This window comes from Benincasa hispida, chromosome 2, assembly GCF_009727055.1.
Source record: "Benincasa hispida cultivar B227 chromosome 2, ASM972705v1, whole genome shotgun sequence".
Lineage (NCBI taxonomy): Eukaryota > Viridiplantae > Streptophyta > Magnoliopsida > Cucurbitales > Cucurbitaceae > Benincasa > Benincasa hispida.
In genome coordinates, this window is record NC_052350.1 from 32,979,960 (window position 1) to 32,999,176 (window position 19,217).

The window sequence follows — 19,217 nt, forward strand, 5'->3', positions numbered from 1 at the left end:
TATCACCACCGACAAGTCGGTTTTGCTGTGCGCAAAACCAACCCCAATTAAGATTGGTTGCCGCTTGTTGGACCAACAAATGTTTAAGTTCACAAGTTAGGGAGAGTGTTAAAATATTGATATAATTAAATTTACCATAACTCATCAGCCTAAGCTTAGGGATGTAGTGGTGATTTAACATAAGAAAATCATTTACATTCTACTTAAGGAAAACAAGTATTCATGCCAACTACTCTTGCAAGCATGCCTCACGCAAGTTGATCACAAATCAACGTATACATATATTTTTAAACTAACTCTTATTCTAACTTGCTTACAATTGCTTCTCAATACACCATATTCCACCCCCCTAAAATCAAACTCGACCCCGAGGATGACAATTAGGATGCCAAATGGTAGTCATTGGGGAAAAAATAAGGTTTGAGATTGGCAACACTAGATATTGGATTAATATGTAGATCATAAGGTGACTCAATGCGGTAACTTGGTTTGGCCATCGGTCTGTGAATGAGAAGTAGGGCTTAAATGTAGTCTTCCACTCATTCCTTCACCTCATTCGAATCTAGTGGTATTCACTCTTCAAGTCCTCTTTTGAAAAAATCAAGGTTCCTCCAAGTTGATGAAGTAAATCACCTATTCTACGGATTGGGAAGCTATACATCACTGTAATCTAGTTGATAGTTCTACTATCAACGTACATCCTCCAACTACTATCTTTTTTAAGGGTAAGTAGAGTTGGCACCGCACGTGTCCTAAGGCTTGGTTGAATGTACCCCCTTTTCAATAATTCTTCAATATGTTGGTGGAGGATCTCATACTCCTTAAAACTCATCCTATAGTGAGGAAGATGGGGATTGTAGCACCCGGAATCAAGTCATTATGGTGCTGAATGTCTTCACTGTTTTTTTTGTAGTTTTTGTCTTTTCAACAACTACATGACCCAGTGTATCAGTCTCTCTCTCTTTAACAAATATTTTGAAATGTATTTGAGAATTAAAATCTCTTTTGGGAGCAATCGACACTGTTTGGAGGACACAAAACACCCTATCACCTTCACCCGTGTCAATATAATTGGCTTCTTCCTTATTATCTTCATTGCATCCAGCCAACAGATCCTCTTCATCCACATACGCTGCTGTTTTTTGTTGGGGACACTCATTAGACAAGTGCCCCACTTGGCCACACCTCAAACATTTTCCTAATGTAAGCCAGTTATAAGGATTTTGAACTTTCTGCTTGTGAACAACCTCTGTTTCTTTCTCACCAACCTCTTCTTGCTTTTCTTTATCCTTTTCCTTGGATGAAATTGGTGGAGTAAGATAGTCCAAGGTACTGTTTGTTCTGTCTACTTACAGAAGCATCCCAAGGAGCTTTTCTTGAAGTTTTCTTGGAGCGTAAATCATTCAACTCATCTATTGTTTCAGCAAAACAAATTACATCATTCAAAAAATGGAAGTGTTGTTATTTTACCTTCTCTTTGATGTCCACTCATAAGCCGCCAATGAATCTTGTAATTAGATGTTGTTCTTGCTACCAATCGATGGAATTCTTTCACAATTCTGCCACTTGTCGAGGTCCTTGTTTACAGTTTTGGTATTGATTGTAAAAGGTCTGCTCATAATTGGGAGGAAGGAACCTCTGTTTCATCAATCGCTTCATTTTTTTCCACGTTCGAATTGGCCTCTTGCCTTGCCATTGTCGATTGATCTCCAATTGATCCCACCAAGTGGAAGCTCCCCCTTTCAACTTGAAGGCTGCCAAATGTCTGCTCATAATTGGGAGGAAGGAACCTCTGTTTCATCAACCGCTTCATTTTTTCCCATGTTCGAATTGACCTCTTGCCTTGCCATTGTCGATTGATCTCCAATTGATCCCACCAAGTGGAAGCTCCCCCTTTCAACTTGAAGGCTGCCAAATGTACCTTTTTGTGATCCGACGTATTCATATAATCGACAAAATTCTCGGTGTTCTTGATCCAATTGAGGAATGTATCAATGTCACGCTTCCCATTGAATGTCAGCAAGTCAATCTTCATTTTGTAATCATATGAGTCACCTCTATCTCCATACCTCTCTTTTCGTTGCCTCCTTGGAGCATATAACTCTTCTTCTTGATCATACTCACTCGAAGAATCCCAATATTGGAATTCGTGCTGCCATTCTTGCCTATTCAAACGTCTTCTGGATCTTCTTGGAGCTGCCTATGCAATCTTGGAGCTCTTTCTTGATGAATTTCTTGCTGGAATTAGAAATTCCTTGTCTGTCCAGCACCATACTTACCTCTTTTTCCCCATTCCTTGCACGAATGGTTGAGCGTTCTCCCGATTTTGAGGTGCTGCTGCCAACCTCTCAACCCTACGAGTTAGGGTTTCCATACTTTCTTGAATGCTAGTCACCATTCCATGCATTTCCTCCAAAAAGTTCTCAACGGACAGCAAGCGTCGTGTTGTAGTTCTTGGAGGGTGGGGGTTTCTTCCACCTCTTGATCTTGCCACAGGTTGTCTCCTCTCGGGTGAGCAGCCCTTCTTCCCGCCATCAGCCCAAGTTGTTGGAGTGCTCTGATACCATTTTGGTGTAAACCAAAACTCTAATTTTGAATCAATATCAATTTCCCCTCAAATGAGAGAGGTGTTTTATTTATAGAGAAAATGCTTACACATATGCTGAATAACAACTAACTAACGTGTAACTAACTATTTTTCAACTGAACTCTTATTCTAACTTGCTTACAAATGCTTCTCAATACACCATATATATAAATATATCATACTTTTAGCATATTGGTGTATGATTCATAGATGTACACTCAAGAGTACTTGAATATGATTAATTTTAACTGTTTCATTACTTTCATATTGTGATTGAAGGTTTTTTGGGAGCCTTTTGTGGAGCCTTGGAACTTTACAATAAATGTGACTCGGAAACAAGAGAGTAGTTCTCTGTTGAACAGTTCTGTTTTGACTGATGTCCATCTTGTGTCTTCCTCACAGCTTAATTTAAACCTCACCGAATCCCTTACTGAGGTAAAGTTTCATACCTATACGCCATGACTTTTCTTAAATGGTTGTCTATTTTATCGATTGATCCAGGTATTCCAAGCCCTACCTGGAAAAGTAATGCATTGGCCCCGTCCTCTCGACATTTTAAATAATATTGAAACATTTCAATCTTTAAACGAAGTAACTGTAATATTCTTTTTGTTCACTGTCTCAGAACAAAAGTCAAGTTAGGGGAAACCTTTGTACTACTTTTTTGTTGAGTTGCATGAAGAATCCAACCTTAAAAACGTAAGAAAAATAAGTTCTAGCTAGCACAACAATTTACAGGAAAATAAGTATGCACTGGATGGAAACGGAATACAAGGAAATTAATCAAATATGTTAATGCAAGATTTCATGTTCAGTAATCATGGAAATAAATCTGCCTTCCCTCAGATAATTCAGAATACTCTCCTCCAAGTAGATTTGTTTATCTTGTGCATCTTTACCGTTGAGATTTGAATATTTTCTTTAATAATAGTTAGATTTTGTTGTGATTTTATTTTGTCACCCCTAACATTGGATGAATAAGTGTTTTTTTTAATTTATTTTGGCTTTTGTAGTGTCTTTCTAGAACAATAGACATGATCAAGGATGCTTGGGATCTGATTGGAAAAGATGGTACTCCTCGAAGCCAATTATCGCTGAACTCTCCCCATGCTGAAAATATCGTTGCGGGAAAACATGCTCCCTATGTACTGCAGAATTTAACTTCCTTGCCTCTTGAATTTCATGTTTATGAAGGACCCTTTGATTCTGTTGAGTTTGACATCCCAGAGTTCAAAGAAAGAAGATATGCGCAACCAGGCTGTTCTATTCCAATTTATATTAGTGAATCTGCTGAAAAACAATTCTTTCGTCACAGATCCTTTCATTCATTGGAAAAGCTAGATGAGCAGCACAGATATGGAGTGGGTCATCATTTTATTTCCATCCAACTTGATGGCACATCTGTACCATCCATTCCAATTTCCATGGATCTTGTTGGGCAGACATACTTTGAGGTTGACTTTTCCAAGGCATCAAATGAGGAACTGAATATGTCTGATAACATGTCAAAAGATGCTGATAACGTGGAAAAGTATAGAAAACATATGAGCGGAGGCTTCATAGTTCCAGTTGTTTTTGATGTTTCTGTTCAGCGCTATGGAAAGCTTATTCAACTGTACTCCACGGTATGAGGACATTCAGCTCTGTTATCTTCTATGACCCAGAGGAACGTTCTTTTAACATTCCCATATTCAGGTTATACTTTCCAATCAAACATCAAGGCCATTGGAGTTCCGCTTTGACATTCCCTTTGGCGTGGCTCCGAAGGTACGGACTCATTTAATATGTTAGAGAAACTAATTACAGTTTCTTTGAATTAAAATTTTCATGATCAATTGTTTTTTCCTCTCTCTCTCCCGCTCTCTATTTGCTTTTGAAGATATTGGATCCATTGAATCCTGGTCAAGCAATGCCGCTGCCTCTGCATTTGGCTGAAGCTGGTTGTGTGAGGTGGCGTCCTAGTGGAAACTCTTACTTGTGGAGTGAAACTTGTAACCTATCAAACCTTCTTGCACAGGAGAGTAAAGTAGGATTATTTAGGTCCTTTGTTTCATATCCATCTCATCCCAGTAGTGATCCGTTCCGCTGTTGCATGTCAACAAGAAATATTATACTCTCTTCACATCAGAAGCCCAGGAAGATCGGTAATGATTTAATGCAACCACCAGTTGACTCTGATCCAAAAATCCACAGTCCAGCTGAATCACAGGAACGGTGTATTCACCACTTGACCCTTAGCACTCCATTGGCAGTGAGGAGTTTTCTTCCTGAAGAAACTAAACTAATTGTAGATACTGGTGGAATGATACATTCTGCCATTCTTTCAGAGGTTTGTGAGATATATTCCGTACTTTATCTTATCTTTGAAGGTGGAGCTACAAGGCTGGCTGCATTGTTTTATTCTTTTTTTTTTTTCAATTTATTTTTTACTGAGTAACATATATACATGCTCAAATATGTTTAGGTTCAACCATACATGGTGCCGGAGATTTAAACTTTTGACCTTTTAGTCCATGTTCTGATACCTTAACTGGTTGAGCTATATTTAGGTTGACATGGTCAAATATGTTGGTAAACCAATAATTTAATCATAAATCAACTTTTTATGACAATAACATCTTTTTAAAGAAAGGTCCTAATTGAGAATGTTTAATGCATAGATAGTGAAATTGAGAACTTAAAAACATTAAAGGCCAACTTGAGAATCACCTAAAAGATTTAAGTATCACCTGATATATAAAGCCTTTTTTATTATTATTATTATTGAAATTATTGTTACTTGAGCTGAAGATAACTCCCCTTTGATTATTTCTAGGTCAAAACTTTCTTCCATCATATTGATCCTTCACATGACCTAGAACTTGAAATCCAAATCCATGGATATAGACCTTCATATGTGAAGTTCCCTAGAGCAGAAACATTTTGCTCAATGGCGAAGTTTGATGGAATCAAGTTCTCACTTTCTGAGACCATAATTTTGAGCCCTGGTATCTTGATGTTATTTTTATTTATTATTTTTCTTGATATAACAACAAAAGTATTTATTACCACCCTAATCTTCTTATAGGTCCAGTACACATAACACTTGATAAATCGGTGGATGCATTTTCTGGTAGCAGAGAACTCAATTTCTTTGTTCCCTTCCTATTATATAATTGTACTGCCATTCCCCTCTGGATTTCAGAATCAGCATATGAACAAAAAGGCATGAGCATCTTTGTACCATCATATTATGATATAGTTGAACATGAACATTCTGCCGGCAAAAGAGATGGTCTTCGCTCAATTACAGGGTGCAGTGACTCTCATGCAATATCTCCAAGGTGGCACAATTCTTTAGTGAAGAAACCAGTCTCAACTCTGGAAAACTCAAATCCACATTTGGACAATTTGAATGGGAGAATTTTCGTTTCACGCAATCATCTTCAGAAGTTTTATGCCCTGTCAAACAAAAATGACTTTAACTTGAAATCCTCTCAAAATACTTCTAATGTAAGTTCAAGTTCATGTGACTATGCATGTGAAAGGGACCCTAATTCTTTAGATTTTAACCAAGTGAAAGTTAGAGCGCACATGTTTTCTCCCTGTAAACCCTCATCTGCAGAAGAAGTTATGGTTAGGGTGAGCAGGTCCCTGCCAGAATGTGCTATAGAAGATACTCGAAGTGTTTCTTGGTCAAGCCCATTCTATCTTGTTCCCAGAAATGGTTCAGCTACTGTTCTTATACCACAATCATCACCAAATGCTGCCAATGTGGTCTCTGTTACATCTAGTACAATTTCTGGATCTTTTCCTGAGATGACAAGCATAATCATGTTCCAGCCTAGGTAATATTGTTAGCTTCTACCCTACCAACAATTATATTTGTTTCATGTTCCTTTTTTTTGTTACTATTATTTTTTACTTTGTCTTCTAATATTCTTAATGTTGCAGATATGTCATAAGTAATGCATGTACCAAGGATTTATGCTATAAACAGAAGGGAACTGATTGTATTATCCCTTTGGCAGTTGGAGAACATTTCCATCTTCAGTGGACTGATACAACTAGGTATACTGGCTTGTGTGATTGTAGTATTCCCATTGTCACGGTTATGAATCAACTTGAATTGCTTTGTCTATATCAATCAGAATCCATGGTAGATAAATTTTGAGTGCATGATGAAGATAGAATGATATTGATAATGGTTGAGATATATACTTATTTCTTTTGGAGTAGTCTTCTTTTGTTGTTAAGATTACTAGGAATGGTTAACAAATAGTTCACATTAAATATATTTTATTCAAGAATTTTCCTTATTAAAATATATTTTCGTACTTCCATAATAGAAATAAGTTGATGTCGCAACAGTAATCATTCTTTAAGTGCTTCAATAAAAGTCCAAACATGAAATTGATAACTTGGACCAAATTGGATTGATATTCTTTATTGTCTCTATTTACTCATTTCTTCACTTCTTCCCTTTTTGATTCTTGATTAAGTTATTTTAGAACTTAGTCATTTCCCAACCGGCAATGGTGCTTATTGTGTGCTCTCATCCAATAGTTTAAATGCAATATTCATTTGATTGGTTTGTCTATTATATTCCCATATCCTTTCATTGTGATAGCCAGTTTGTTTGTTTTCCCTGTTCATTATCAACACAACACTTGCTTGTGTCTCGTATCCACTCCTTTGTTGCCTGATTTTCAACTTATGATCAGGGAATTACTGGTTTCTGTTCGTTATAACGAACCTGGGTGGCAATGGTCTGGCAGCTTCATACCTGATCAACTTGGCGATACTCTAGTGAAAATGCGTAATTATATCACTGGTGCCTCAAAAGTTCTTAGAATTGAAGTTCAGAATGTTGATGTATCAATTGACAATAAGATTGTTGGAAATGGTCATGGGAATTTAGGGACGAATTTGATTCTGCTGTCAGATGATGACACAGGATACGTACCTTACAGAATAGATAACTTTTCAAAGGAGGTAGGTGACCTTGTTCCTTATTCAGTTGGAAAGAATATGATATTAGGTTGTAATTGTTATATTTTAGTATTTCCAATATTGTTTTAGGAAATTTCAGATATGAAAAAGGTCTTTTTTATTCTCTTGCTTGAGATATATCTCCAGCCCTATGTTTAAACCAAAGGGAAAGGAGAAGATACCAAATGGTATAATTGAATTGTCAATGCTATGTATTAAGTTATGCAAGATAATTGATTATCGTAAATATCTCGTTATATTTTCCTTTTTTATGTTTTCTTTCTTTGGTCACTCTTGTACACTTGTATATATTTATATCTTTGGTGAATGGAATAGAGTATTCTGATTCTCTCGCAAGCCTAAGAGTTTTACATGGTATCAGAGGGTTCTAAAAAAATTAAGGTTTCGTGAACTTTAGGGTTTGAAAATTTAGAACCTGTTTGTGTTACATCTAGGGTTTTGTGGAGGGGTGAGTTTATACTTTTGCTCACCACCGCCGCCGCTGTCGTCGCCGGAAAAAGGGAGGATCGTTTTTCTTCACTATTTTTCGACACTGCCCAATCATCAAGGAGCCCAGCCGCCAATCTACAAAATCCCAAAGTCCAGCATCCATCTGACCAATGCGTGAGGCTCACGCACCGGCGTGTGTAGGCCCGTGCGTCGTCGGTTCCGGTTCGTCTTCTGTGGGTTTCCTCGATTTTGTTGACTCTCCTTGGTGGTGTGTTTATTTGGGCTAATATACTCACTGTTTTGTGGTTCATTGAAGGGAAAAAAAATCTCTTCAGTAAATTAGGGTTTGCTTCTCTTCTGTCCGGTGTTTTTTTTTTTTTAGGTAATTCCGGTGTTTCTTTTTTTTAGGTAGTGGCTGATAAGAAACCAGTAGTCATGTCTCAGATGATTCCTCTGGTGTCAAAAGTAATTGAACACAAGTTGAATGGATCCAATTACTATTCATGGAGATCAAATGTTTGCCACTTTATTAGAAGCATGGAGATGGATGATCACATCACGGGAGAGCCACCGGTTGATGCTACTAAAAAGATTGGCGACAGGACGATTCAAGAATGCTTCGATCATGAAATCGTTGAATTAGTAAATCACTACGAATCAATCAAGGAACTATTGGAATATTGGATTTTCTTTATTCTGGGGAAGACAATATTAATAGAGTGTTTGATGTTTGTAAGACTCTATATCAACCTGATCAAGGAGAAAAATCTCTTACAAGCTACTTTATGGAGGTCAAAAATACATGCGCGAAATTCAATACCTTGATGTCAATTAGCACGAATCCAGAAGTTCTAATGGCTCAACGTGAAAAGTTGTTTATCATGAGTTTTTTTAGTTGGTCTTGCGCCTAAATATGAGATGGCCAAAGATCAAGTGTTGTCAAGCTCAAATATCTCATCGTTGGAAGAAGTTTATACTCGAATATTTCGTACAGAGAAGCCACAAGCAGTTATGTCATCTAATTCTAGTAGTGCTTTGATTGGATGCACAAATGATTATAGAGGTAATAAGCAGTGTTTTGAAGGTGCACCCGAGCACTCGCCTGAGGCGAGAGGCGATGCGATGAGGCATTTGCACCTCTTGTAGTAGCTGGGCGACCGACTTCAAATGGGCGCTCGCCTTGGTGGCGCCTCACGGCGCCTCGTTGTGCCTTCGCTTTTGATGAAGGCGTGCGCCCGGGGAAGTGCTCCGGTTTTTTCTTTTTTTTCTTTTTGAAACGCTTGATTCCCAAAAATTTCAATGGGCAAATCCCTAGAAGAAAAAGGCCAGATGAATATTTTCCATTTAGAAAATATTTGATTCGATATTATTAGCCATTAAATGCGGCATCTTCAACCTTGAATTCATATTATCTTCTCCTTCGATTTCTTCAACTTCTTCTTGAACATACGATGCCTTGGCTTCTTTTGCAAACAAGCACTCTTCTTCAACTGCAAACGAACGACTCTTCTTCTCCAACTTCTTCTTGTACGAGTCTGACTCTTCGACTTCCCGATTATCTATTGATTCTCTTCTGTCTTTTTCTTTTTCATTTTTTTGAAGCTATTGAATTTGAATCACCGATTTCTTTCTTTCTTTTGTTTGAAAAGAAATCTGAATCATAGATATCATTAAATGGTTTAAATGTAAATTTGATATCTTTTGTTGGTGTGGTGGATCACTGCTTTTTATTAAACTATTTCTATTATAATGGTAAATCTCTATTTTAAATGAGTTCTTGGTGAGTTTTTAAATAATAAAAGTATATTATATTATACATAATAAATATCATGGGTTGATATTTTTATAAAGTTTAGTTTACTTTATATTCTATCTATTTATTATTTTTTTTAGTGAATCTATCTACTTATTAATTTATAATATTATGTAAATTGGAAATTATTATATTAAATATTTTGAAAAGTTTGACATTTGATGATATTTTAAACTCTCACTTTTAGAGTTTTGTTTATTTTTATAGATTAGATTATTACTATTAATCTTTGAGGCTTTGATATATGTATATAAACTTATGTTCTACTTCTACATATATTAATTATTTATTTATTTATTCATTACACCTCGCTTCACTTAGGCGTCACCTTTTTGTTGCCTCTCGCCTTGGCGGTCAAAGGAATTTTCGCCTTGAGGTGCGCCTTGCGCTTTGAAAACACTGGTAACAAGGGGTTGGATCAAATAGCTCCAAAGGTCATCCCAATAACCAAAGATTAGGAGGTGTTGTTTGCTATTACTGTCATAAATCTGGCCATATGAAACATGAATGCAAAAGATTGATGAATAAGGGTCAAAGGGTGACATCTGCACATGCTGGTTCGGGGACGAACCAAGTGGAAGCTGGTGGGCATATAACGACCAGAGTTCAGGAGGGGTACATGAACGAACCAATATCACATCCGAATGAGAGTGATCCTGAGGATATGAAAGTATGGATAAGATGGACTAAAAGAATTGAAAGTTACTACCTTTAGCAACAAGGTGCACCTTCCTTTTCGGTGGCTCAATCATATGAACTCTAAAGTTAGGTGTGCTTAGCTTGGAATAATACTATGTTGGGTAACTTCCTGATATATTTCCTAGGATGCATGTGAGTGAGGACAAAGCATGCTGAAAGGACCAGTGTTAGTTTGTGGGGATAATTTTCACTTTTAAAAAGCATTCAAGGCAAGTGAGGATGACGTAGCCAGGTTACAGGGGATGCGAGAGAATGTCGGGGCCATCAGGGGCCAAATTCGGATTCCGAATCCTGGGCCTGGGGCATTACAGATGGTAAACCAATAAACAATAGATAGGCGCAAGTAGCTTGAAATCGAAAAGAGTGAAATCAAGTTCCTTTGAAATAGAAAGGTAGGTGCTTTGGCTAATCTACCTTTTCAGCCCGAGTTAAGACAAAGGAATGGTCTCACTCAGGGGGAATGATAATCTTGACAAGTTAATTACGATTTTTGCAGAGGAGTTTGCTAAATTTCAACAGTATCAAGAGTCATTAACGACATCATCTTCTACTCCGCCATCACAGAGACAGGTAACATCTCTCAATGCCTTCTTTCTTCCACGTCAAAATGGGTCATTGATTCTAACGCTACAGACCATATGATAGGTAACCTCAGTTTATTCTCTAACCTTTGTATATCTACCTCTTCACCTAGTGTCACTATAGCTGATGGAACCTGTTTTAGGATCAGTAACCGTCTATCTTACTGAATCAATTTTTTTGTCATTAGTTTTAAATTTTCCACATTTCTCGTTTAATTTGATTTTGGTCAATAAACTCACCCGTGATCTTTATTGGTCTCCTTTTTTCCTGGTTATTGCTTATTTCAGGATCTTACGACGAAGTAGACTATTGGTAAAGGACGTAAATTTGGAGGTCTTTACATATTTGAACCACAAACACCTATAGCCATCACATGCTCTAGCATGTCGTCTCCCTTTGAAGAGCATTGTCATTTGGGTCATCCATCTATCTCTGTGTTGAAGAGTCTTCGTCCACAGCTTCAACATTTGTCTTCTTTAGATTGTGAGTCATGTCAGTTTGCTAAATTTCATCGTTTGAGTTTGTATCCTCGAGTCAATAAACGAGCTAGTGCTCCTTTTGAATTAGTCCATTCTAATGTTTGGGGTGCATGTCCTATTGAGTTCAAAGGAGGGTTTAGGTATTTTGTTACATTTGTCGATGATTATTCTCGTGTTACGTGGTTATATTTCATGAAAAGTCGTTCTTACTTTCTCATTTTTGTAACTTCCATGCTGAAATTCGAACTCAGTTTAGTGGTGCTCTTAAAATCTTACGGAGTGATAATGCTAAGGAATATTTCTCTCATGCACTCAAGTCTTATTTAGATGCCTATGTTTCAGATGCATGTTCCAAAATCCTTTTGGGCTGATGCTGTTTCCACAACTTGCATAGCATGTCTTCTTCCATTCTTAAGGGTGAGATACCTTTTCGTACTTTATGCCTTGAACAACATTTGTTTCTCATTCCACCCAAAATATTTGGTTGTACCTGCTTTGTTCGGGATGTTCGGCCTCAACATACCAAGCTAGATCCAAAGTCCTTAAAATGTATTTTCCTTGGGTATTTGTGTTACTGTCCTAGTCTAAGTAAATATCTTGTCTCTCCTGATGTCACGTTTTTTGAACATTCCTCATTTCTTTCATCGTCGTCTTTCTCTTCGAATAAGAGTCAGGGGGAGCATAAGGAATTGGAGGATGATTTTTTTGTCTACACAATTGTTTCCCCTTTCGATCATCTTCTTGATTCATCTCTACCTGTGGCTACCTCTACTCTTCCACCTATCGTTAAGGTCTATACTCGACGACAACCTCCTTCATTTCCATGCTCTATACCAGAGGCTTCTTCGTCTCCTTCAGTTCCATGTCCTGTACCAGAGTCTTCTTCGTCATTGGATCCGGAGACGAGTGATGATCTTCCTATTGCTCTTTGTAAAGGTAAACATAAGTGTGCTCATCCTATTTCTTCTTTTGTTTCATATAACCATTTGTCGTCTTCCACATGTTCATTCATTGCATCCTTAGAGTTTATATCCATCCCTAAAACTGTTCATGAAGTTTTGTCTCATTTTGGTTGGTGTGCCGCAATGGTGGACGAGATGACTGCCTTAAATGATAATTGTACTTGGGATTTAGTTTCTCTCCCTACAAGAATGAAGGCTATCAGTTGCAAATGGGTGTTTGTAGTTAAAGCCAATGCTAATGGTTCTGTTGCTCGGTTCAAAGCACCCCTTGTAGCGAAAGGCTACGCACAAACGTATGGCGTTGACTATGCTGATACTTTTTCTCTTATAGTAAAAATGGCATCTGTGAGGTTGTTTATTTCATTAGTTTCAATCAATCATTGTCTTTACATCAGCTTGATATTAAAATGCATTTCTTCATGGTGATCTTCAAAAAGAGGTGTATATGGAGTAACCACCAGGGTTTGTTGCTTAGCGGGAGAATGGAACGGTGTGTCACCTTCGTAAATCTTTGTATGGATTAAAGCAGAATCCACGGGCTTGGTTTGGTAAATTTACTTAGGTGATTGAAAGTTTTGGAATGCAAAAGAGCATGTCAGACCATTTGGTCTTTTTTAAGAGATCTAAGGGTGGTGTCATCTTGTTAGTCGTACATATTGAAGATATTGTGGTTACTAGTGATGATGCTTTAGGTATTCAGTCCTTAAAGACCTATCTTAATAATCAATTCTATACAAAAGATTTGGGCATGTTGAAATATTTCTTAGGAATTGAGGTAATAAGAAGCAAGAAAGGAATACTATTATCACAGAGAAAATATGTACTTGACTTGTTGACTGAAACAGGGAAACTATGGGGCTAAGCCATGTAGTACTGAGTGATGCCCAACTTACAGCTCACAAAAAATGGAGAATTACTAAAAGATCTTGAAAGATATAAGAGGTTAGTGGAAAAACTTAATTACCTTAAAGTGACTCAACCCGACATCGCTTATTCAGTGAGTATTGTGAGTCAGTACATGTCATGCCCTACAGTTGATCATTGGGTTGCATTGGAACAAATTCTGTGTTATCTAAAGGTTACTCCTGGGCGTGGTTTATTATATAAGGATTATGGTCATACTAATATTGAATGTTTCTCGGACGCCGATTGGGCAGGATCTAAAGAAGACAGAAGATCAACCTCAGGGTATTGTGTTTTTGTCGATGGTAATTTGATTTCTTGGAAGAGTAAGAAGCAAAATGTGGTGTCACGTTCAAGTGCAGAATCAGAATATAGAGCAATGGCACAATCTGTGTGTGAATTGATTTGGATATATGAACTTCTTGTTGAGTTGGGATTTGAAATCACCACACCGACAAAGTTGTGGTGTGATAATCAAGTAGCACTTCATATTGCGTCTAATCCAGGATTTCATGAAAGGACTAAACATATTGAAGTTGTTTGCCATTTTGTATGTGAGAAAATTCAACAAAGTTTGGTATCTATAGAATATGTGAAGACTGGAGAACAATTAGGAGATATCTTCATGAATCCATTGAATGGAACACGTATAGATTATCTATGTAACAAGTTGGGTATGATTAACATATATTCTCCAACGTGAGGGGGAGTGTTGTAGCTCCGTTGTTAGGGTTTTCCATTATTGTAGATATCTTGTTATATTTCCTTTTCTATGCTTTCCTTCTTTGGTCAATCTTATACACTTGTATATATTCATATCTTTGGTGAATGGAATAGAGTATTATGATTCTCTCTCAAATCTAAGAGTTTTACGCTTTTAAAATAAATAATTTAAAAAACACTTCATTAATGTTTTAGTTGCTTCTTTGACAGAGATTACGAATTTACCAACAAAGATGTGAAAATTTTGAGACTATCGTTCACCCTTATACATCTTGCCCTTATTCTTGGGATGAACCTTGCTACCCACGTCGTCTGATTATTGAGGTGTGGACCTGTGGTTTATGTTTTGACTTAAACAATCAATGCTTCTTCATTGTTATGCCTGCTAACAAATTCCTTCTGGAAACTATTAGGTTCCTGGAGAGTGCATACTAGGATCTTATGCTCTTGATGATGTACAGGATTTTGCTCCTGTGTGCTTGCCATTAACCACTGGGGTATGTTCTTCGGATTTTCGTTGTTGGATTTTATATCTTATATAAATAAAAGTTATCTGGGATGTAAAAGAGATATTGACTAATGATAAGCTGGAGAAATATGATCAATTTAAAATAAAAATCACAATTCTATTGCGACTAATAAACCTTTTTATCATAGATTGGGAAATGGTTATATATGTATCAGAAGTTAAAATATTGTTGAAAAAATAATTGTGTGGTGATGCAATTTATTCTTATGATCCGTTTAACTAACACTGAGGAAGACAAGTAAAAGATCAATTGATCATGAAGAGTCATTATAGTCTGAGTTCAAACTATTGGAGTTCTTTTTTTTTTTTTTTTTCGGCGTTTGTTTATTTCTAAGAGATTACATGCTTCTTCGATGGTAATGAACTATTAATTTCAGTGTTCATTGTAGCTATGCATAGTTATACTTATTACTTGACCTTAGCAATTGCAATATATCATCTAGCTTTTAACTTATCACTAACTTTTGTCTCAGAAAAATGAGAGGGTGTTGCATTTATCAGTTAATGCTGAAGGAGCAACAAAGGTATCTTCTTATAATCTTTCATGCGTTTTAGAGTCCTTTTAGCAAAAGTACTTAATTCAAATACTATATTAAAAAGTTCTTTATAAAATAGGGGAAAATATCTTTTTGGTACCTAGGTTTTGGGTTTAGTTTCTATTTAGTTCCTAGGTTTGGGTTTAGTTTTTATTTAGTTCCTAGGTTTCAAAATGTTACACATTTAGTCCTTAAGTTTTGAGTTTTTTAGTTTGGTTTTAATTTAGTCCCTAGGTTTCAAAATGCTACAATTTTACCCTTGACATTTGAATTTTGCTTCAATTTGGTTCCTATGTCTCGAGGTCTATATTTTTAATCTCTTTTCTTTTTTATTAAATACTCACTTTCCATCTTTTGGAGTTAATTTATGTTAAGAATTATAATTAATTAAGTTTCATTATTTTTATCTTTTAAAATTTCATTTCTAATTAATTAATTAATAGAAATTGACGTCAATGATTGAAAATTAGTATTTAATGAAAAATTGAGGTTAAAAATGTAAAATCTTGAAATCCATAGACCAATTTGAAACAAAATTCAAATTTCAAGGGTAAAATTGTAATATTTTGAGACTTAGAAAGTAAATTGTAACAAAACTCAAAACTTAAGGACTAAATGTGTAACATTTTGAAACCTAAGGACCAAATAAAAACTAGAGCCAAAACCTAGGGACCAAAAAGGTATTATTCCCTAAAAAGTATCATTTTTTATTTTTGGTTCTACACCTTTTCAATAGTACTTTTGAAGCCATCATAGCCTTTTGACAATTTGCAAAAGTACTTTTTGTTACCTTGAATTTATGATTGGAAACTGCTTTTTAGCTCTTGCAAAAGTGATTTTGACCTTGCCAGAAGAACTCTCAGCTATGTAGTACACATGATTTATCTTGAACTATTTTTCAGTGGTCTTACTTTGGTTGCAGGTGTTGAGCATTGTTGATTCAATCTATCATATTCCAAGTGTCTCTCATTTTGGAGAAAAGAAAAAACTTGTTCAGAAACAGGAAAAGTTAATTGATTACAAGGAGAAATTTTCAGTTTTTATATCTTATATTGGTGTATCGTTAATTAATTCTGGCCCGGAGGTTTGTATATATGTATTCGAACTTAGCTTTCAAATTGTTTTCTCATACTTTTAAGTACTCTGAAATTCTTCATATTATCTCTATAGGAAATGGTATATGCTTGTGCAAAAAACATAACTATCGATCTGCTGCAAAGTTTGGATCAACAGAAGTTCTCTGTGAAACTGCTCTCTCTTCAGATAGATAATCAATTTCGGAATAGTCCATTTCCTGTTATCTTGTCTTTTGATCAAGAATACAGAAGCAACACAACTGGAAGCTTGAACAAGGATATTGGTGCAGTAACTAGAAGTGAAAGCGTTCTGCAAGCTGATGGCCCTCTTGAACCTGTATTCTATCTTTATGCATCAAAGTGGAAAAAGACAGATAGTTTACTGGTTTCATTTGAACATATAAGCTTAAGGTCTCCATTCTGGAATTTAATGTGTTTAACTAGTATGAAATGCACAGTACTGATTCTTTCCTCTTCAATTCTTGCAGAATATCAGATTTTCGACTTGAGATTGAGCAACAAGTGATGTTAAGCTTGTTTGAGTTTTTCAAAAATGTTTCGTCAAATTTCAAGGGGGAAGTGTCTCAATTTTCAGATGCCATCTTGCATCCTCCTGCAAATGATCCATATCATTACTACTTCAGTCCCAGGACAAAACCACTTCATTTTTCAGAATATTCTTTTCTTGATGGACTTGATAGAGGCAGCACTTCATTACCTTCAGTAGTTCCTATTGGAGCGCCTTGGCAGCAGGTTTATCTCTTAGCAAGACAGCAAAAGAAAGTTTACGTTGAATTGTTTGATTTGGCACCTATTAAGTTGACAGTAAGGTATAGACATCATACGGAACATTATTTCCTATTTTGCTTTCCTCTGCTATTTATCCTAACGAAAGTTCGTCTTGGCCTTAGCTTTTCCACCATTCCATGGGTGCTCAAGAACCCTATCCTTACGTCTGGTGAATTACTGATGCATGTAAGTATTTGTGTTCTCTTTCAATGTTGTTACTGTTAAATTACCCATTAACCCACTCAAGCTGATGGGTCATGGCAAATTTAATTATGTCAACTCTTTAACACTCCCCTCACTTAGGGTTAGAATCCAACAAGTTGAAATCAATATTAATTGGAGAGAAAATGACATGATAGGGGTTTGAACGCATGACCTTCTATGATACCATGTTAAATTACCGATCAACCCAAAAGTTTAAGTTGGATGGGTTATGATAATCCTAATTATCTCAACACTTATAACAGTTACAAAAATTGACCATCTTAAATTAGTAATTATTATTTGAAGGAACAATAGGTTGATGCCATGAGTTAAATAATAACTTCCAAAAGATAACAAAACCAAAGCTGTATATATGCAAGTTCAGTCTCCGTATTTGCTTGAGCTAATTTGAGTCTCAGTAGTATAAATTCAAATATCCATCAGTCTCATTCTTCCATTCAATTCTTGCTTGGCTTCAAGAAATAAAAGTAAGGAATTTATCTTCCCTCTTTACTTTTTTTTTCCCTTGATAAGTAGTCTGCGCATTGCTTTATTGTATTGTAGCCCTATTTTTCTTGTTCCCTTTTTGGTTTTGTAACTATAAATGTGTTGTACTTCATTCATAACTCTGTATGGAAAAGCGATTAGATTTTGCTTAGCTTCCAGTTGTTGCAATCTGCCACTTGATCAACATCCAATTACAGAGAGGTCTTTTGGCTCTCGGGGACATTGAAGGAGCTCAGATTCATCTCAAGCGCCTGAGTATTGCACATCACATGGCCAGTTGGGAATCCATTCAAGAGATTCTTATTAGGCATTACTCGAAGCAACTTTTTCATGAGATATATAAGGTAAGCTTTTTGTTAGCTGTAATCCCTATTTTGTGAGAAAGGCTAAGAAAGCTGGTCGTATAACTACTGTGATCGAATTGGTGGTTGCAATACAGAAACAAAATTTCCAACTAACCATAAAATCAGTAGGCAAGGGGACTATAAGATATTAAATATTTATTTCTCAATTTAGATGGAACAAATATCTTTGTATTCCAATGATTCAGTAGTTAAATGCATAGCCTTCTTATATAGGAGAAAAGCTCCATACATAGAAGAAAAGAAGAATAAGAATGGAATAATATTGTTGCACTTAATTGATATGTTTACAACCAACGTTATTAGCTTAGTAGTTAGTTGTACAAGAAGGTCATTTCAGTAGTTGTCTGGATAATTCGGGCCAATTGAATGCTAGATCAAATTTTGAAAGTACTGGGGTTTCCCTGGAGGTTGCATACGATGTTATACTGTGATATACTCGCTAATAGTGTATATGTAACTTATTTCCTTAGTTCTTTCTTCTGTCCTTCAAACTCCCTTTTATCTCCATGTTCTCTCCTTTCTGAAATAATTAGTTGGCAAGATATATCTTTCAATTCATTTTTATTTTATGTCTAATGCCAATCTTCTGGATCTAGATTGCTCATATAACAGTTTTTCATTATGGTTTTCATCTAGTCATATTGGTTTACAATGCTATCTTTCTCATTCATACTATCAATGCATTGCTATAACCCTAGATTTATAGGGAGAAGAATAAACAAATATGGAAATACAACGAAAAAGGAAGGAAACAGAACAAAAGAGATCAAATGCAACTCCTCGAATGGGCTTTTAGGATGGGTTATTTTCAACAAGTCATAATTGTCTCCAATATCACAATAAAACTAAATTGATTTGCTAATTCTTTTACCAATTCTGGATTTACCTTGATCGAAAGGTTTTTGGTTCTGCTGGTGTCATTGGTAATCCCATGGGATTTGCTAGGAGATTGGGGATTGGAATAAGAGATTTCTTGTCGGTGCCTGCCAAGAGCATTTTGCAGGTTCTTTTTTTCTTTTTCCTTTCATCCCATCCCCCCTAC

The 19,217-nt window shown here is 36.1% G+C and overlaps 1 protein-coding gene across 4 annotated transcripts in view; it reads left to right on the top strand.

Annotated features, from left to right (window-relative positions):
• Positions 1-19,217, top strand: part of LOC120071354 — a 118,739-nt gene that overhangs the window by 96,044 nt on the left and 3,478 nt on the right. For 3 of the 4 annotated variants that reach the window (XM_039023581.1, XM_039023582.1, XM_039023584.1), the window contains 17 exons: positions 2,867-3,022; positions 3,601-4,212; positions 4,283-4,354; positions 4,467-4,916; positions 5,403-5,574; positions 5,655-6,414; positions 6,521-6,637; positions 7,291-7,561; positions 14,380-14,493; positions 14,583-14,666; positions 15,172-15,222; positions 16,157-16,318; positions 16,405-16,721; positions 16,799-17,140; positions 17,222-17,285; positions 18,008-18,154; positions 19,074-19,178. In XM_039023581.1, coding sequence (XP_038879509.1) covers positions 2,867-3,022; positions 3,601-4,212; positions 4,283-4,354; positions 4,467-4,916; positions 5,403-5,574; positions 5,655-6,414; positions 6,521-6,637; positions 7,291-7,561; positions 14,380-14,493; positions 14,583-14,666; positions 15,172-15,222; positions 16,157-16,318; positions 16,405-16,721; positions 16,799-17,140; positions 17,222-17,285; positions 18,008-18,154; positions 19,074-19,178 — 3,996 coding nt within the window. The other variant, XM_039023583.1, reaches the window with a different exon arrangement.